This window comes from Netta rufina (assembly GCF_964035555.1).
Source record: "Netta rufina genome assembly, chromosome: 14".
Taxonomy (NCBI): Eukaryota; Metazoa; Chordata; class Aves; order Anseriformes; family Anatidae; genus Netta; species Netta rufina.
In genome coordinates this window covers 7,965,478-7,980,878 of record NC_140137.1, presented here as the reverse complement: position 1 = coordinate 7,980,878, position 15,401 = coordinate 7,965,478, and the positions used below count along the sequence as shown (strand labels likewise).

Below are 15,401 nucleotides of genomic sequence, written 5' to 3'. Positions count from 1 at the left end.
AAGAGGAGGTTTTTAGCCCTCAACCCTTGTAAGGTGCCACTCAAGTGGGGCCACAAGGCCTGGGGGGAGGCAGCTGCCATGTTACCAAGCGCCTGGGGCCCCCTGGCCTCCACCTCCTCAGCCTTCTCCAGGAAGGCCCCTATGAGGTCACTGCCCTATGAGGTCACTGCCTCTCCAAGGAAGCCCCCTATGAGGTCGCAGCTCTGTGAAGTCACCGTCTTCCTCAGGAAGCCTCCTATGAGGTCACTGCCTCCCAGCCTTCCCCAGGAAGCCCTGATGAGGTCACTGCACTATGACATCACTGCCTCCCCCAGGAGGTCCCCTGGGACATTGTGTCCCTGTGAGACCCCTGCCACCCTAAAGAAGTCCCCCTATGAGGTCACAGCCCTATGAGGTCACCGCCTCCCCCAGGATGCTCCCTATGCGGTCACAGCCCTATGAGGTCACTGCCTCCTAAGGAAGCCCCCTATGACATCACTGTTTTCCCCAGGAACCTCCTTATGAGGTCACTGCCTCCCTAAGGAACCCCCATATGACGTCACCACCTCCCTAAAGAAGCCCCTATGACGTCACCGAGCCGCCTTAGAACATCCCCGCGCGGTGCCCGCTGGGTAATGTAGTCCGCGGGCCGTGGCGGGGCGGCGGCGGGCCTACCGTACCCAGAACCCCCCGCGGCGCCGCCGCCGCCGCCGCCGCCTGCCGTGCGCACAAGATGGCGGCGCGGGCGGGCCGGGGCGGCGGGCGGTGAGGGCGCGGGGGGCAGGGGCTGCCCCGGGCCCGCCATGACCTACACGGCGGAGCAGCTGGACGGCGTGAGGCGGTGAGCGGGGCCGGGGGGAGCCGGGGAGGGCTGCTGGGGGTGAGGGGGGTGGGTTCGGCCCCCGGTGGGGGCCCCGTCGCGCTCCGTGCGCTGCGCTGAGGGAGGGGAGCCGGCCCGTGACGGCCGCCCTGTGTGTGCGCCCCCCCCCCCTCAGGATAAAGAGCTGCCGCAATTACTACGAGATCCTGGGCGTGGAGAGGGATGCCAGCGAGGAGGACCTGAAGAAAGCCTACCGCAAGCTGGCCCTGAAATTCCACCCGGACAAGAACCGCGCTCCCGGCGCCACCGAGGCCTTCAAAGGTGCGTGAGGGGCGGGCGGCACGGCCTGCGGACACCTGCACCTGTGAGCCTCGCACCTGTACGGCTGGGCTCCTACAGGGCCTTCAAAATACAGATAGGAGGGAAAGGCATCGCAGGGCTCATTCCTAGATAGCACTGGAGGGTCAGTAACGCTCTGGGGATGTACTGGTTATGGCACAGAACGTGTTGTGTAATCAGTAACTCCTCAGAGTCTTAATTAGAACGTCAAAAAAACACGTGCAAATATATAAAATCAAAGAGTACTCTAAAGAGCAGTCGGGTGTTGGAACAGGTTGCTCAGGGAGGTGGTGGAGTCACCATCCCTGGGGGCGTTCAAGGAAAGGTTGGACGTGGTGCTTGGGGACGTGGTTCAGTGGGTGACAGTGGTGGTAGGGGGATGGTTGGACCAGGTGATCTTGGAGGCCTCTTCCAACCGTAACGGTTCTGTGATTCTAAATCCATTATTACGTGCCTGGGCTGTTCAGTATTGGTGCAGTCCAAGCCTGCATCAGCAACGTTAGCATCTAAACTCTTAGCATCTTCCACATTCTCACCTTGCTACAACCATATAAAACTAGCACTGTAAGTCAGTGCTAAGGAAACTAGGCTTTCACTTGCTGTGTATTAGAATAAGGAATTCTTGAAGTTTTCTTTATCTTTTTTGTGTTAGGGTTGTATTTCAGTATAAGCTTATTTACAGCCGTTTTCTATCATACACCAAGGAAGACGATGAACCAAACGAGCTACTTCCAGGTGGTTTGACGTGCACTGTGAATAAATATGCAGGTACAGCTTCACAAACATCTCTGCTGACGGAAAGCTTGGAATATGGGTCTGCATTTTAATTACTCTCTGCAGTTCTTAACTTTGTGTTAACTGTATTTCATGGATGGAGGTGCACAGCTGTGTCAATACTTAGTTTGACCTGATTAAAAAGTTACGTTCTCCCTCAGTCTCTTAACATAGGTGGTCTCTCGCATCTCAGTTTTCCAAATACTTAACTCTGTCCGTATACTTCAACATTTTTGTCTTTTTCCTGGTGTCAGTGATAGCAGGAAATAGGTTCCATCACAGGTAATGTTGGTGTTGTAACGCTACTTATACAAAGGTAGTTCTTTCAAAAGTAAATGAGTCTTTGGCCAAGCACAAATTTTCTATGCCTGCTTGGGTATTTTGTTAATCTGCTTAGAGAATTCCCACACCTGGAGGTGCTGTGTTGTAACACTTCTTTCAATTCATTCTCCAGCAATAGGCAATGCTTTTGCAGTTCTCAGCAACCCTGAAAAACGATTGCGATACGATGAATTTGGAACTGACCAAGAGCATGTCAGCACTGGCCAGGCCAGGCACTATAACTACTACACAGAATTTGAAGCAGACATTACACCAGAAGAAATATTCAATGTGTTTTTTGGCGGGCACTTTCCTACAGGTTGGTATTCATCTGCACTATTTCTGAAATGTTATAAACTGACACGAGACCATAAAGGAAGCTCAGCTCCTCTTTATATTGCTCAGGTAGCTAAATTATAGTTCAGAGAAGAGCAAAAACGTGTTTGGATTTACTTTTTTTTTTTTTTCTCCTCCTGACTTTTTATGCCTGGAAAAGTTCCCCTAATGCACTGTTTAAACTTAAAGTTGTAGTAAGTTTGGTCCCTAGAAAAGCTCAAAGCTCAGCTTTGCTGTCCAAGAGTGCTGCTAGAAGAGAGAGCTGTGATGGGGGGTAACGGCTGTTGCTGCTGGGGCATGTTCCTGACACCCCGGCCTTCGTGAGGACTTCTGGCAGCACTAGTCAGGACATCTTAATTCGGCAAGGGTTTAGACTGTTTGATACTTGGTTGGGCAAAATTTTTGTACCAGCACCAGCTGAAGACTCTTCTTTTTGTTGTTCTTGCCCCATTGTCTGAAGTCAGCAATGGTTTGGGAGGCAAAGCAAGGTGTGAATGGGAAGGGATCAGAGGCATCTTTGATGGCGTTGTCCTCAAGACATGTTCCTGCGTTACAGCACAGCAGCAGCTCCTGGTGTTGCGGTCTCAGTGCCCTTGTAACTGGGAAAACATAAGGAGTTTGTCTCTCAGCACCAAGTCAAAGAAGTTAAAGCTTCTTCTCTTAGAAAGCGATGCCTGCCAGTGAGAGCTGGCTGTTTGAAATACAGAATAGTAGAGCCTGTACCTGCAGCACCTCTGTGCTTGTCTTAGTCCAGCCTTGGCTTTTCTGTTTGTACTGAAAATGGGAAGATGTTGCAAGCCCACTGGAATGCAGGTTAGGTTTAAAAGTAAATCTGAAAGCTGTGGTGAGCTCAGGCATCTTGTTGCCACCATCACCAGTCTTTGATGAATTGCTCTAGTGCTTTTGCCTGCTGGTTCGCACTTCCAAGGCATAACATAAAGTAACAAGTCCGTTACTATAGCCTTAAGCAACGGGCACAGGTTACAAGCTACGACTTACAAGCTACTCATTACTGTGGTCTGTGTGGTAGCATCTCATAGCTAAGAGGATCTCAGATCACTTTCAAAGTTTGATCATTAAGTTTGTAAAGTGTGCTGAGCTCAGGCTGGCATGATTCCCTCCCACTTTGCAGGAGATGGCACCTGCACATGCCTTTTGCTTTGGCCACAGGTGAGACATTGTCCATTTGTGGAACGTGGTTGCTGCATAGCTGTAGGCTTGGAATTAAGGATTGAAAACTGAGGAGCTGCAGGAAGAACTTAGGTACTGGGCACGGCTGTTACCTAATAGATAGAGTGACCTGAAGAAGCGTAGGGGAGTTTTTATCCAAATGGCGAAGAATATGAAAATAAACATGATATCACAGTAATAGCTCTCAGTAATAAACAAAAATTTCCTTACCAAAAAACTTGCTGGGATCTAAATTTACATACATTTTCATAACCTAAAAGTGAGGTTTTTATTTATGGAATGTCAATTCAGTAGTTTTCCAAAATGGCATAATCCATGGCTTCTATTTAGGAAGAGAGCTAACAGTAAGAGCACGTGCAGATGGGTAATATAAAGAGAACATTTTTCATGCTGTCATAATGTTAAGTGGGGATTGTGCATGTGAACTGAAGTTTGTGTTAAGCTGCAGTCTTTGCTGTTTGTTTTGTTTTGTTTTTTTGACACCTTGCTATCACCAGGGTTTTTGGAAATCTAATTCAGAAATGGTGTTAGACAAAACTCATTCACATAGATTAAGGGCAGATTTATGGTTTGTCAGCTTACAAACCTGAGAGAGACTGTTGCAACTATGATGGGAAGGGGCTACGAATTGAACTTCCTTCTCTTAAAAAATAAATGCACATGGAAGGAAAGAAACTGGGGGCAAAAATTCTGTGAGAAACTTTGGATTGGGGAATTGTTTTTCTAGCTACCCTGCAAAAGCCATTCCTCATTCCCACACTCATGTCCATTCTTGTGGAGCTTGATAAAACGTTGCCTGAGCAACATTAAATGATAGAAGCTTTCTTTTTCAAGAAAAAAATTCTTCTTCAACCCCTCTTTTACTTTGTTAGTCCTGTGCAGTGTTATATCTTTGAATGACCAATGAAGCAGGTGTTTTGGCACAACAACAAAGATCACTTCCCCAATTTCTTGCACAATTCTTTGAGAAATTCAGATAAAAGACAGTATAAGAGTGTTTTAAAATAATTTGCAGTTTGATTTCCCAAGGCTTAAAAATAGCTTGGTATGCCTTTTGTATGGCCATAAATTTCAATTCTTTATTACAAAGATGCTTTGAATCTCAAAAGAGGGGAGCTCAGCTATTATTTAGATACTTTCATGGTGTTACAGTCAGAGTTCAAGCTTCTAATCAAAACATCATATGCAATTTTTAAAAATTCTAAAGTGAGGAAAGAATAAGTCAGAGTGCAAGAAAGGAAATCCGAATTGTACTTTTTTCCTCAAAAAGCTATTTTATTAATCTCTTTTGACATTAACAGTTTCACTTAATGATTTTATAATAGCTTGATGAAAGAGAAAATAGAACTGACTGTAGAAGAGCATTTCTGGTAATTATCTGAAGCCATAGTTCGGGGCCAGAATCTGGTGACGCAAATTAATTTTTCTGCTTGAAGCCTGGAGATGCAACATAAATTGCAGCCTTGCAAGTGAATATAACAAAAATAAAGTATGAGGTACAATTTTTATATAAAAATAATTCTCCGATTTTCTTAATTTTTGTAAATTAGGATGGAGCAGGGGTGAATTTCACAATTTCTCTGGTACGCTCTTTTTGGAATAACACATTGCTTTGACATTCAAATCTGAGGTCTCAAAACTATTACTCTGTCTGTGTAATATAAGCCTGAATAATCAACCAGAAACACAAGTACAGGTAAACACCAGCAGCCAGTTGAAAACCATGACTCCTTTGGCTTCTTTTAACAGGAAATATCCACATGTTTTCAAATGTAGCCAGAGATGCACACTATTATCCTCGGAGGCACCGTGAAAGAGCATGGACACAGGAGCAAGAGGAGGAAGAAAACAGGCCACAGGTAGCCAGGAGAACGGATCTCTTGGGCTTAAACATTTCACCAGGGTGAGGGGTTCACGTATACATCTGAAGCCTGTTGAGACTTTCCCATTCTTAAATGCTCAATGCTTATCCTTAAGTGCTGCAGCCAAAATGGATGATTTGAAAAGTAACCGTGTTGTTGTTGTTCTGTTTTTAAAGCAGTGATAAATAAATTATTTTGGTAGGATCGCAGGCTTTGGAGTTTCTGCAACCAGGCATATTTCACTGGTGCTTGGTTTTTGCAAGCTCTGAGGGCTTGATAATCTAACAATGATCAGTCCAAATGTGAACTGATACCAAATACAGAAGTACTGGCTCGTCCTCATGGCATATTTAATCCTTCAGTAAATTAGCATACAGTTTCATCCCAGGTGCTGCTATAGGCTTTTTCCAGCCCAGAGCAAAATGGGTCTGGGATACATCTCTACCAGCTGAAACTTGATGAGACACCAGGTATCGTGTGCTGTTAGCACAGGCACCTATACGCTCACACTGCACACCTTGGAAAAAATCTTCCTTCAGAGGCAGTCTATGAAAAAGGTCACTCTCCAAGAAAGACAATTTTTCTCCTATTGAGTCTTTTATAGACAGGCTTTGAAAAAAACTTGCACAGCCTGTAGACAGCTGAGGTGGGGCAAATGAATCCCACCAACTACTACATCAGGTATTGTTGCTGTCCCAGGACGGAGAACAGAGCCTAAACAACTATAATGTTCTGCTCCTAATTACAAAAAGGCAGTTTAAAAATCAAATGAGCAGGAGTAAAGGTCTGTGGTTGGTCTCTGCCTAGCAGAACTCTTCGATCTTTAGGACTTTTTTCACTCTTTTGCTCTACAAAATTAATTCAAACAAAATAGCAAGTGCTTGCATTCTGCCTCAAGTTACGCTACATATTGTCTCTTCAGCCTTAACTTTCAAGTGGCTTTGTCCAGTGTTCAGACAGACTGAGATTTTTGGAATACATGCAAATTTCAGAAATGCATAGGCAGAAATGGGAATCGCGGTGCTCCTTTGGTTTGGACTGTCAGCTGGTCACTGGCAGACAGTGTTGTGGGCATCTGCTGCCTTGGGGAGGGAGCTGTAGATGAAGGCAATGCTCTGAAAATGTAATTGGAAGAAAATGGCTTTCAGGAGCTTGAAGAGAGCATTAATAAAGGTTATTTAAAATGTCATCCTTGTCAGCATTTGAAAGTACTTGTCTTTTTTTTTCCTAAGTTTACATTTAATGTGTTGTTGATTTATGATAACCAGATTTCTGTGCATGGGCATCGTTTTCTGTATATATCTTTATTTGTCAACTTATCGTTGTTCTTTTCAGAACTCATATTCTGCATTTATTCAGTTGATGCCAGTTTTCATAATAATAATAGTGTCGGTTATAACTCAGCTGATGGCGACTAACCCACCCTACAGCCTCTTCTACAAATCGTAAGTCACTTGAAAACAATTCTTTCCGGTCCTTGGTGTTGAGATAAGAGGTAGATAGAAGTTGGGCTGGATAGAGGAATGCTTGTTACTGTTCTCTTCCGCTCATTCTAGAAACTGCTATCAATTTGTAAATAAGGAAATACCAACAGTCTCTGCTAAGTTCTCCTAAACGCTGTCGCTGTGAAGTAGATGGTGGTGAGCTGTGTTGTGCTGTGTACCGAACAAATAGAGGCGCTGAGCCAGCGCACTTACCCAACTGGTGTGAAATGCACAATGATACAGTAGTAGGAATGTGGGTGTAGCTTAGCTACAGTACTGATCAGCCCTAGAGGGTCTGTGGATTGCCTCTGACATTCCCCTGTAAAGCAATTAGGAAATCAAGCCTGCAGTTGGCACTGTAAATCCAAATCTGCTCTGGAGCCTAAATTCCTCTCGAAAATTTGTCAAGCTCCACAAACCATAAATACTTTGAAATGCCCTGGTTTAGTGTCTATAAAGAGGCAGGATCCCCACATTGCAGAACACAAACTAAACTGGTCAGCTGCGGAAACAATGAGCGCCAGGCCTGCAGTAATCCGAGTTTGTGGGGCAGAGGAAAACCCATTTACTGCTCCCAGCATCCAGCACTGGGAGGAAGGAAGATCTCTAGACTGGTTCAGTCAGCTGCCCTGGCTCTTACTGAGATAAGAATGGGAGTCGGCGTATTTCAACACCCTGCAGGCTGGGGACTGCTACACACAGCAGTAGCAGAGTGCTCTACAAACTCTCCTTGCTCCCTTTTAGGAGCAAAACTGTTTACATTTAGGCCCATATGCTCCTCAGTGTAGTTTTAATTGGTCCCAAGGCCCTTTACTGTTCGTTACCACAAGATGTCAGTATGTAGACCTAGCATGAGAACAAGATGGTTGGTGGCTTAGTTCTGTTCGTGTTTTTTGTTGTTGTAGTTGTTTTTTTCTTTCCCGAGAGCGTTTTTGCTGTCTGCCAGTCCTGTGTGAAACCTCCCACGCTGCCCCCAGAGCAGCTAATCTCGCTGGCTTTCCTCACTGCCTCCCCCTTTCCTGTTGATTTGAGATAGTCAGGCCTCAGCCTGGTATACAGTTACAGATGCTGTTTCTCTAAATCCTGTCTTTAAAAAAACTAACAGCTCTGAAAGAAAGTGTTTATATAAGGAGAGCGTACGTGTCTGAGACACAGAAAGAAGGAAAAGAGGAGCCCAGGAAATGGAAGGGGCAAACTGAATTCCATTGGGTAGAGGGTAACTTCACATTTTGGCTGCCTGCCTCTTTCTCTGGGCAGCAGTTTGCAAAAGCTTCTGGATATCTTTGCTCAAGTAAAAACTCAGTAGCAGAGGATAGTTTAGCCTCGTGTCTGTGCCACAGTGGCTTGTTCTACCTATGGGGTGCTCCACATACTGCCTAGCTTACTGGTGATTATAAAACACTAAAGGAAGAGGTAACTAAAATCCCTCCGCTAATTCTTATTTCTACTGATTAATCCAGAAATTAGGAAAACCTACATCCAACTACACCATGCCCTAAACAATACTGGTCCATGTGACTTTGCTATAGTCTTTATATTTGCCATCATTTCCAATGGATTTCTGGACTTAGCTTGCCAGAAGTTAACAGTAAACAGAAGAAAGGGTGTGGAGCTTCTGTTTAAAGATAAAATTTGCACTTACACTTTAGAAGTATCTTGACTGAGCTGTTGAGAACAAACGTGGTATTTGGAAGGGACTGTGTCAGCTCTGAATCAGAGATATCTACAAAGAACTAAGTATTATGTATTTTCACTGTTATTTTTTTTTTCCAGTGAATTCTATGTGAAGAGCTTGCTGTGCCTGAGGCTTGTAGTTTCCTTATTGGGTGGCTGAGGGAGCTATAGTCCTGCAGGAAGTGACTGAGAAGTTGTAAAGATTCTGTTTTGGAAATGTTAATTGCAAGAAATTTCTCACTTTTTCTTTGTTTCAACTGCTGCAAAATGTTTTTTCTCCGTGATGTTTTCACAGGTCCATAGGCCATGTTATTAGCAGAGAAACAGAGAACTTGCAGGTGCCTTACTATGTTGATAAAAACTTTGAGAAGAATTATCAAGGAGCGGAACTTCAAGAGCTAGAGAAAACCGTTGAAAAAGATTACATAGACTATATTCAGACCAGCTGCTGGAAGGAGAAACAGCAGAGTAAGTTATATTTGTTACAAGTGCGTGCCTGCACCCTGTGTACAGTTGTATGATGGCTGTGGTTCACAAAGCACTGCCATTTTAGCCTCATTTTCCATTGCATGTAATTTCTCAAATTTGCAGTGGTGTTTCTCGCATCTGTTCTTAACTCCGAATTTGTTATTCTTGAGGGGCTGTCAGAGTTCATTGTAGGTGATTGAGAGAGAAGTGGAAAGTTGATTCCACTATTAGAGACTTTTTTTTCCACTCAGTCTTTGTGCTTGACTACCTCTTAGTGATGATGTTTTAAACGCTATCGTCCAGCACATTTATTTAGCTCTGACAGTTTGTTAGGTCTAGGAGAGACCTTGAGGCATCACCTAATCAATGTTTCCTTTGCTGAGGCGGAATCAGTTTTACTTTGACTAGCTCCACAAGCAGATCATCTAACTCCTCTTCTTCAAACCTTCACCACAAAGACAGGCTATAGCTTTTGAAAATCTGTGTTAACTGGTATCAGTTTTCAAAGAGTGCTTCTGTGATTATTTCATGCACTTATTTGCATATTCTATCTTTAGAGGAGTTTGAGATCATGTTTTTCACTGTAGTCAAGACTGTCTTTTAAAGACAAGAATTGAATGCAGAGAGGGAGAATGTAAGAATGTAAGCATTCTAAATGATTTCTCCCGTGTCAGTTCTCAGTCAATCTTTTCTTTTCATCCAGAGACGTTTTTCTTATTTTAACTTAAAATTACTAATCTTGCTCTTAAGGAGAAGTACGCAGACGTAGAATCTGAAGTTGAAATAAATAAAAAGAACCCATAATGTGAAACCCTAAAAATGCCAAGTAATCCCTTAACTTTTGGTTTGCTTGACTTATCTCTGAACATCTATGGCTGGTAGCACCAGCCCCTAGGTACAATGTGTCTGTTAATAAACATAAACGTAGGCTTCATGTGTAGGCTTGCCATAGGAATAGATATTTTTTTTTCCCCCTTAGAGGAAAACTCCTTGTAGGTAACCTAGTGCAACTAAAAATCATTGTATTGTCTGTTTCATGTAGACCTTTATGACCTTTCTGTGCCCTGAAATGGGCAACAGGGTTTGCAGAGGGACTGATAGAGTGAGGGAAGTAATCCAGCACTGAATGCCAAGTAATGTCTATAAGGCAACCTCCTCTAGGACTTTTTACACCTAGACTTTTTTATACTCTTTTTTTATAGTCTGTGTATTAGTCACATACCTGCAAATATGCTTACATTGTCCACAATTAGCACTATCCTGAGGAGACCACTGTAATTTAGAGAAAAAAAAAATAATAGTTTTCAGAATGATTACCACCTAGGCCAGTGAGAGCAGGCAATGAGCTCAGCTGAAACAGTGCTAACTTTCCTACAGCCCAGTTTGTAAAAATACTTTTTTGACTAACTCATTTTTTTATATAATGATTTTGAATACAAGATGAGGTTCTGGTAAAAAGTTGCCTTGGAGACCTTGGGAGAGTTGTTAATCAGCTGTTGTTTCATAATTTTGGTCAACTGATTCCTGTGTAAGTGCGTAACTTTGTGGTTGACTTCTTTGTCAGTTGAATGTCTATTAATAGTAGGTTTGTTCTATTTACTGATGGTACACTTCTCTTTAGCACCAGCAAAATGAACACACATTATATGAACAGTTTAAATTAAAGACCTTGATTTTTATGATCTGAAAAGGGCTACCTGGGGTCCAGCTACCTTAACAAAAACTTAAAAGGTACCTGATACATCAGTATGTTCCTTAGCTGGTCCCTTCACAGCAAAACAGTGTGTGAAAGGTGCTTATGCTGTGGGTTTTGGTGCTCTGACATGCTCTGATATGGTTAAATACAAAAGGCAAGTCTCAGGTTTTTACAGATGATTGTTCACCTGTAGTAGCACAGTTGTGAAGTAAGGCTGCAAAGAGCTCTGAATCAAAGAATAACAATTACACAACTGAAAACAGAGAAAATGCATAGCTGGAAATATGTATTTTAGGAGTTCCTTAAAGAGAATAACTTCAGTCAACAAAGGTTGAAGGAACAGCAGTGTAAAAGATTGAAAAACACAAGAAACTTAGATGACAGAATGGATGCTGTCGAAGCGCAGATATTGGCAGAAAATAATCTTGCCCAAATGGACAAGTTGGGCAAAAGAGGCTAAAAGTCTGTGCTGCAGAACTCTGGGGACTTGGAAACGATTACCCAAGTCTGGTTCTGCTGAAGGGTCGTCTAGACTCTGTGCTCAGCACATCTGCACTCTACTTGAGTGGTGTTCCAGTTAGAAAAAATGAAGATTGATTCCTGACCTAAAATTAAGATGTTTGTGCCTGTCGGTTTATCAAGCTTTTCAGTAAATAGATGGAGGCTTATATAGACGGAGCTCATATGGCTTTAAATTTCAGTGGTGTAGGGACAGAGCACGTAAGGCATGAAAGGCCCTATTGAGAAGTTCTTTCCCTACTGAATGATTTGGTAAAATGAGGGACTTGTACGATGTACAAAAGCTCTTTGAAAAATTGAATGTCGTCAGGTAGCCTGTGCTTAGGGAAATTTTGACCTTTTCAGAAATAAATTGCTGCTATTCTCATAGGTGCATCTAATCCTGGATCTAAATTATTCTTCAGGGAGAAAGCTATATTAAGACTTCCTTAACTAATCAGCAAAAGATGCTTCTCTGAGTTGCTGGGGGGAGATTATTCAAACAATGGGATTATTTCAGTTACATGTTGCTTTTGAGAAGAAGGGGAAATGTATGCAAAGTACATTCAAGATTGTGCTGTTTGAAAGCCCCTGTGCCCTTTCATTAACAAGCCTTTTATCTAGCTGTTCACCTTCCTGTAATCAATTAAAAAAAGAAGAAATAAAAGAATTCACATTGCCTTCTGGGCCAACCTCTTGGCAGACGGAGTTTGAATTCTGACAAGTGCAACATCAAAAAAAAAAAAAAAATACACAACAATCACCATCTATACTTTAAAGTGTCTGTTTGGATGGATGTTTGGGACCCTTGCAGAACGGGTTTGTCAGAATTGCATTTCTCATTTACGTGGGCAGGGATGTACATCTTGTAACTCCTGCTTAGCTGCAGGCAGCTGACGTAGCCTGAAGAAAGCAATAAGGAAAGCAGTCATGAGGTTCTCTTTCCCTCTGGCTTGTCACTTAACTACTGCTGGCAGGTGCAGAGTGAACTCCTCTCCATCGGTCTGTGCCTGCTGAAACATCAGTGCACGAGGAGATGAGGTGTAATTAGGTTGTAAATGCTGCTGTTGACTTAGACAGTGGCTGTTTAGCAGACCAAATGGTATCTTACTAACACGCATATAGTTTAAATATGCACAGTAAGTTTGCTTTTAAGAATGCGTATATATTTAATCACTGTAAGTCATTAACAAAACTTTCAATCTTACATGACTTCTAAGCTATATTTTTATAGTTTGTTTCCTTTGTAGACCATAGTAGTCCTATTTTGGGTTTCAGTTATTGCCCAACTGGTGCACTGGTAGAGTCTTTGGTTTATTATAACTCTGAATTTTCAAGAAATTATGGAAAGTTTTCTTAAGTAGCTAGCCTGGTTAAACATGATGGCCTCTCTTCAAAGAAAGCTCCTATAACATGCACAGATATATTGAAATAAGGTGAACTAAAAAAAAAAAAAAGAGGATAACAAAGCATTGGAAAAGTTACTTGAAGCATGCTCACAGCTTCATCCTAATATATATTTTTTTCATCTTTCAGAGTCTGATTTGTCGAATTTGGCCAAGCTATACAGAGACGAGCGGTTAAAACAGAAAGCAGAATCATTGAAACTTGAGCACTGTGAGAAGCTCTCCAGTCTGATTGGAATGCACAAAGGGGGCTGACCAGGACACACACATTCTGTAGTTTTTATTTATTGCTGTTTTAAATTATGTTTTTATTTTCCTTTGTATAAAAACGGAAGGAGTCTATTGCGAAGAGTGAATATTCGATTCCTTCATATAGTGCAGAGATGGGCCAACACAAGCTGTAGGGCAAGTGTTTGCTTTAATATACTGTACGCTATATTTGGTTCCAAGGACCAGTGGCACTTTGTAAATTAATTCCCTGGGAAATGCTCTGAGTTTGGAATGTGTCTCATCGGTAGTTTGTCTGCCATCCAAACAGTATATGCTTCCCAGGAGAGTAGACAAATGTCTTATGCTTTCTGTATTTTCTATGGACCTGCAATTCACCCGGTCATACCAACCGTGTAGCTCGCAGTACTCAGTGCACTCGCCTTTTCATACTGCTATCAAGTGGATGTCCTTGCCTCTACAGTCGCTTGTAATGAGAATTTAGATGAAAGGCAGCATACGTCCTGTTCAAGTCCAGTATTCAGCGCTTAACTCCGAAGTGTTGAGTACCTGCTTCAGGTAAGCATTTTGACGTGCTCCCAGCTCTCCTTACTGTCAGAAGGACTTGATCGAGTACTTGTCTGGCTGGAGGGAGTCTGCCGCTTCTCCTTAGTGACACGACAAGCTGAGAGCAGAACCACAACGCTGAACAGGAAGATGAGAGCCTGTGAAATGCATCGGTTCCAGCATCTGCCAGACTGCAGAGAAAGGACAACCTTATTTATTTTCTCATACGTTTCCAGTGGCATATTTTTAAGCTGGCTGTATAACTCTGATTTTTATCTGCAAACTCTTCTCCAGCTGTTACAGGGGTCCTGCTTTTTCTGGTACAGTTTTGATGTAGCATATTTTTACTCTTGAGCAGTTATGAATGTTCCACTGTAGAGACTAGCATTGCAAAGAAAAAGATCCATGTAGTAGTGTCTGTTTTTTCTTCATCCTCCTTTATGAAACCTTTAAAGGCAAATTAAGGATGGTTGCACTCAGAAGCAGCAGAGAACACTATTACTCCCCTTGAGCGTCACTGAGCTCCTTAGCCAGTTTTTCTAGTAGTTTACCTGGCTAAGGGTTGAACTAATCCATGTGGACCAACCTGCTTCTGGAGGTTCATATTGTATTCTTGCCAGGGAGAGGGAAGGAAAATGGGCACCCACGGGGTCCCGTGCAACAGCTGGCCTTGACTTGGTTCTGCTGCCTCCACCAGAACCTGTGCTGAGAGCAGGAAGGCCAGAGCTCCACACAGGGCAGCTTCAGCCCACCCTGCTTCTCTAGCTGCACCCAAAATTCCTCTTTATAGCAGAGCAGGGGCTGGCATATCTGTTCTTAAGTTGTTGATGTGCTAGATATCTATAAAACACACAGAATGAACTATCCTCATTGATACCCTACCCCAGCAGTACAGGGAGTGGTGGCACAGGCTTCTGCCCACCCTCTGTGGGCTGGGGACATGCCGTATGTAGTAGAGGCTGCTCTCACCTGCACATCACAAAACACTGAACAAGCTGTTGTTGCCCTGCTCCTAAAACTTGTGGCAGAGCACTACAACTTGTCTTCATTTAAACCTAGGAAATCAAGTGCTCAGAAGTTTGTGAAATGCCAGAATTAAAACTGCATTTAAAGCTTAGACTGTGGTCTCCTAGTGCTGGGGTGATAGGGTGCAGGCATGTGCCAGCGGGCTGCTGGTGCTGAGAATGAGGCAACTTGGGATGTAGATTCAAAAAAACATCCCTCTTTTGCAGGAAAAGATATTTTTTCTGTGATCTAGACCAGAGGATGGTTGCTTGTCTCAGGTTTTGAGACTTGAGGCTCCTGCAGGTGAGATGCATGTCCTGCATGTGAGTAGCTCAGCGCAGCTACAGCAATACAGCCGTGATTGAGTGGGGGTGTTAAAAAAAAATCAACAACAACACAAAAAATGTACAGTGAGTATTTAAAATAGCACAGCTAGGTTGGTTTTGTTCCCTGTTGGGAACTGCTGTGGGGTCCTTGGAGCAGCTGAGCAGAGTTTGTCAGCCAGAAGTGGCACAGCATTTGGGGGCTGTGGTGAACCCTGTTCTGTGTGAGTCCGCAAAGGCAAAAGTGTGTTATTCTAGGTGGGAAAGGGGGCTGGCAGTCCAATGGGCAGCCTTAATTCTGGACTATCCCAATTCCGAGCACTTGATACGCCTGCGTATAAAAAGCAAAATTCTCATGTTGCTTTTTATATATTAAATAGTTTGTAGAACGTATGTCAACTCTATTAAAGCGGTTGGACTTCATTCCAGGTTTGGTATCGTTCCTGGGCCA

The 15,401-nt window shown here is 43.2% G+C and overlaps 1 protein-coding gene across 1 annotated transcript; it reads left to right on the top strand.

Annotated features, from left to right (window-relative positions):
- The first annotated feature begins 688 nt into the window (after positions 1-688).
- Positions 689-15,373, top strand: DNAJC18 (DnaJ heat shock protein family (Hsp40) member C18). The gene is made up of 7 exons (XM_084295368.1): positions 689-820; positions 975-1,120; positions 2,367-2,552; positions 5,510-5,619; positions 6,958-7,067; positions 9,076-9,248; positions 12,979-15,373. Exons 1-7 carry the CDS (start codon positions 783-785, stop codon positions 13,101-13,103), a joined length of 888 nt encoding a protein of 295 aa, XP_084151494.1. The 5' UTR covers positions 689-782; the 3' UTR covers positions 13,104-15,373.
- Positions 15,374-15,401: the final 28 nt, after the last annotated feature.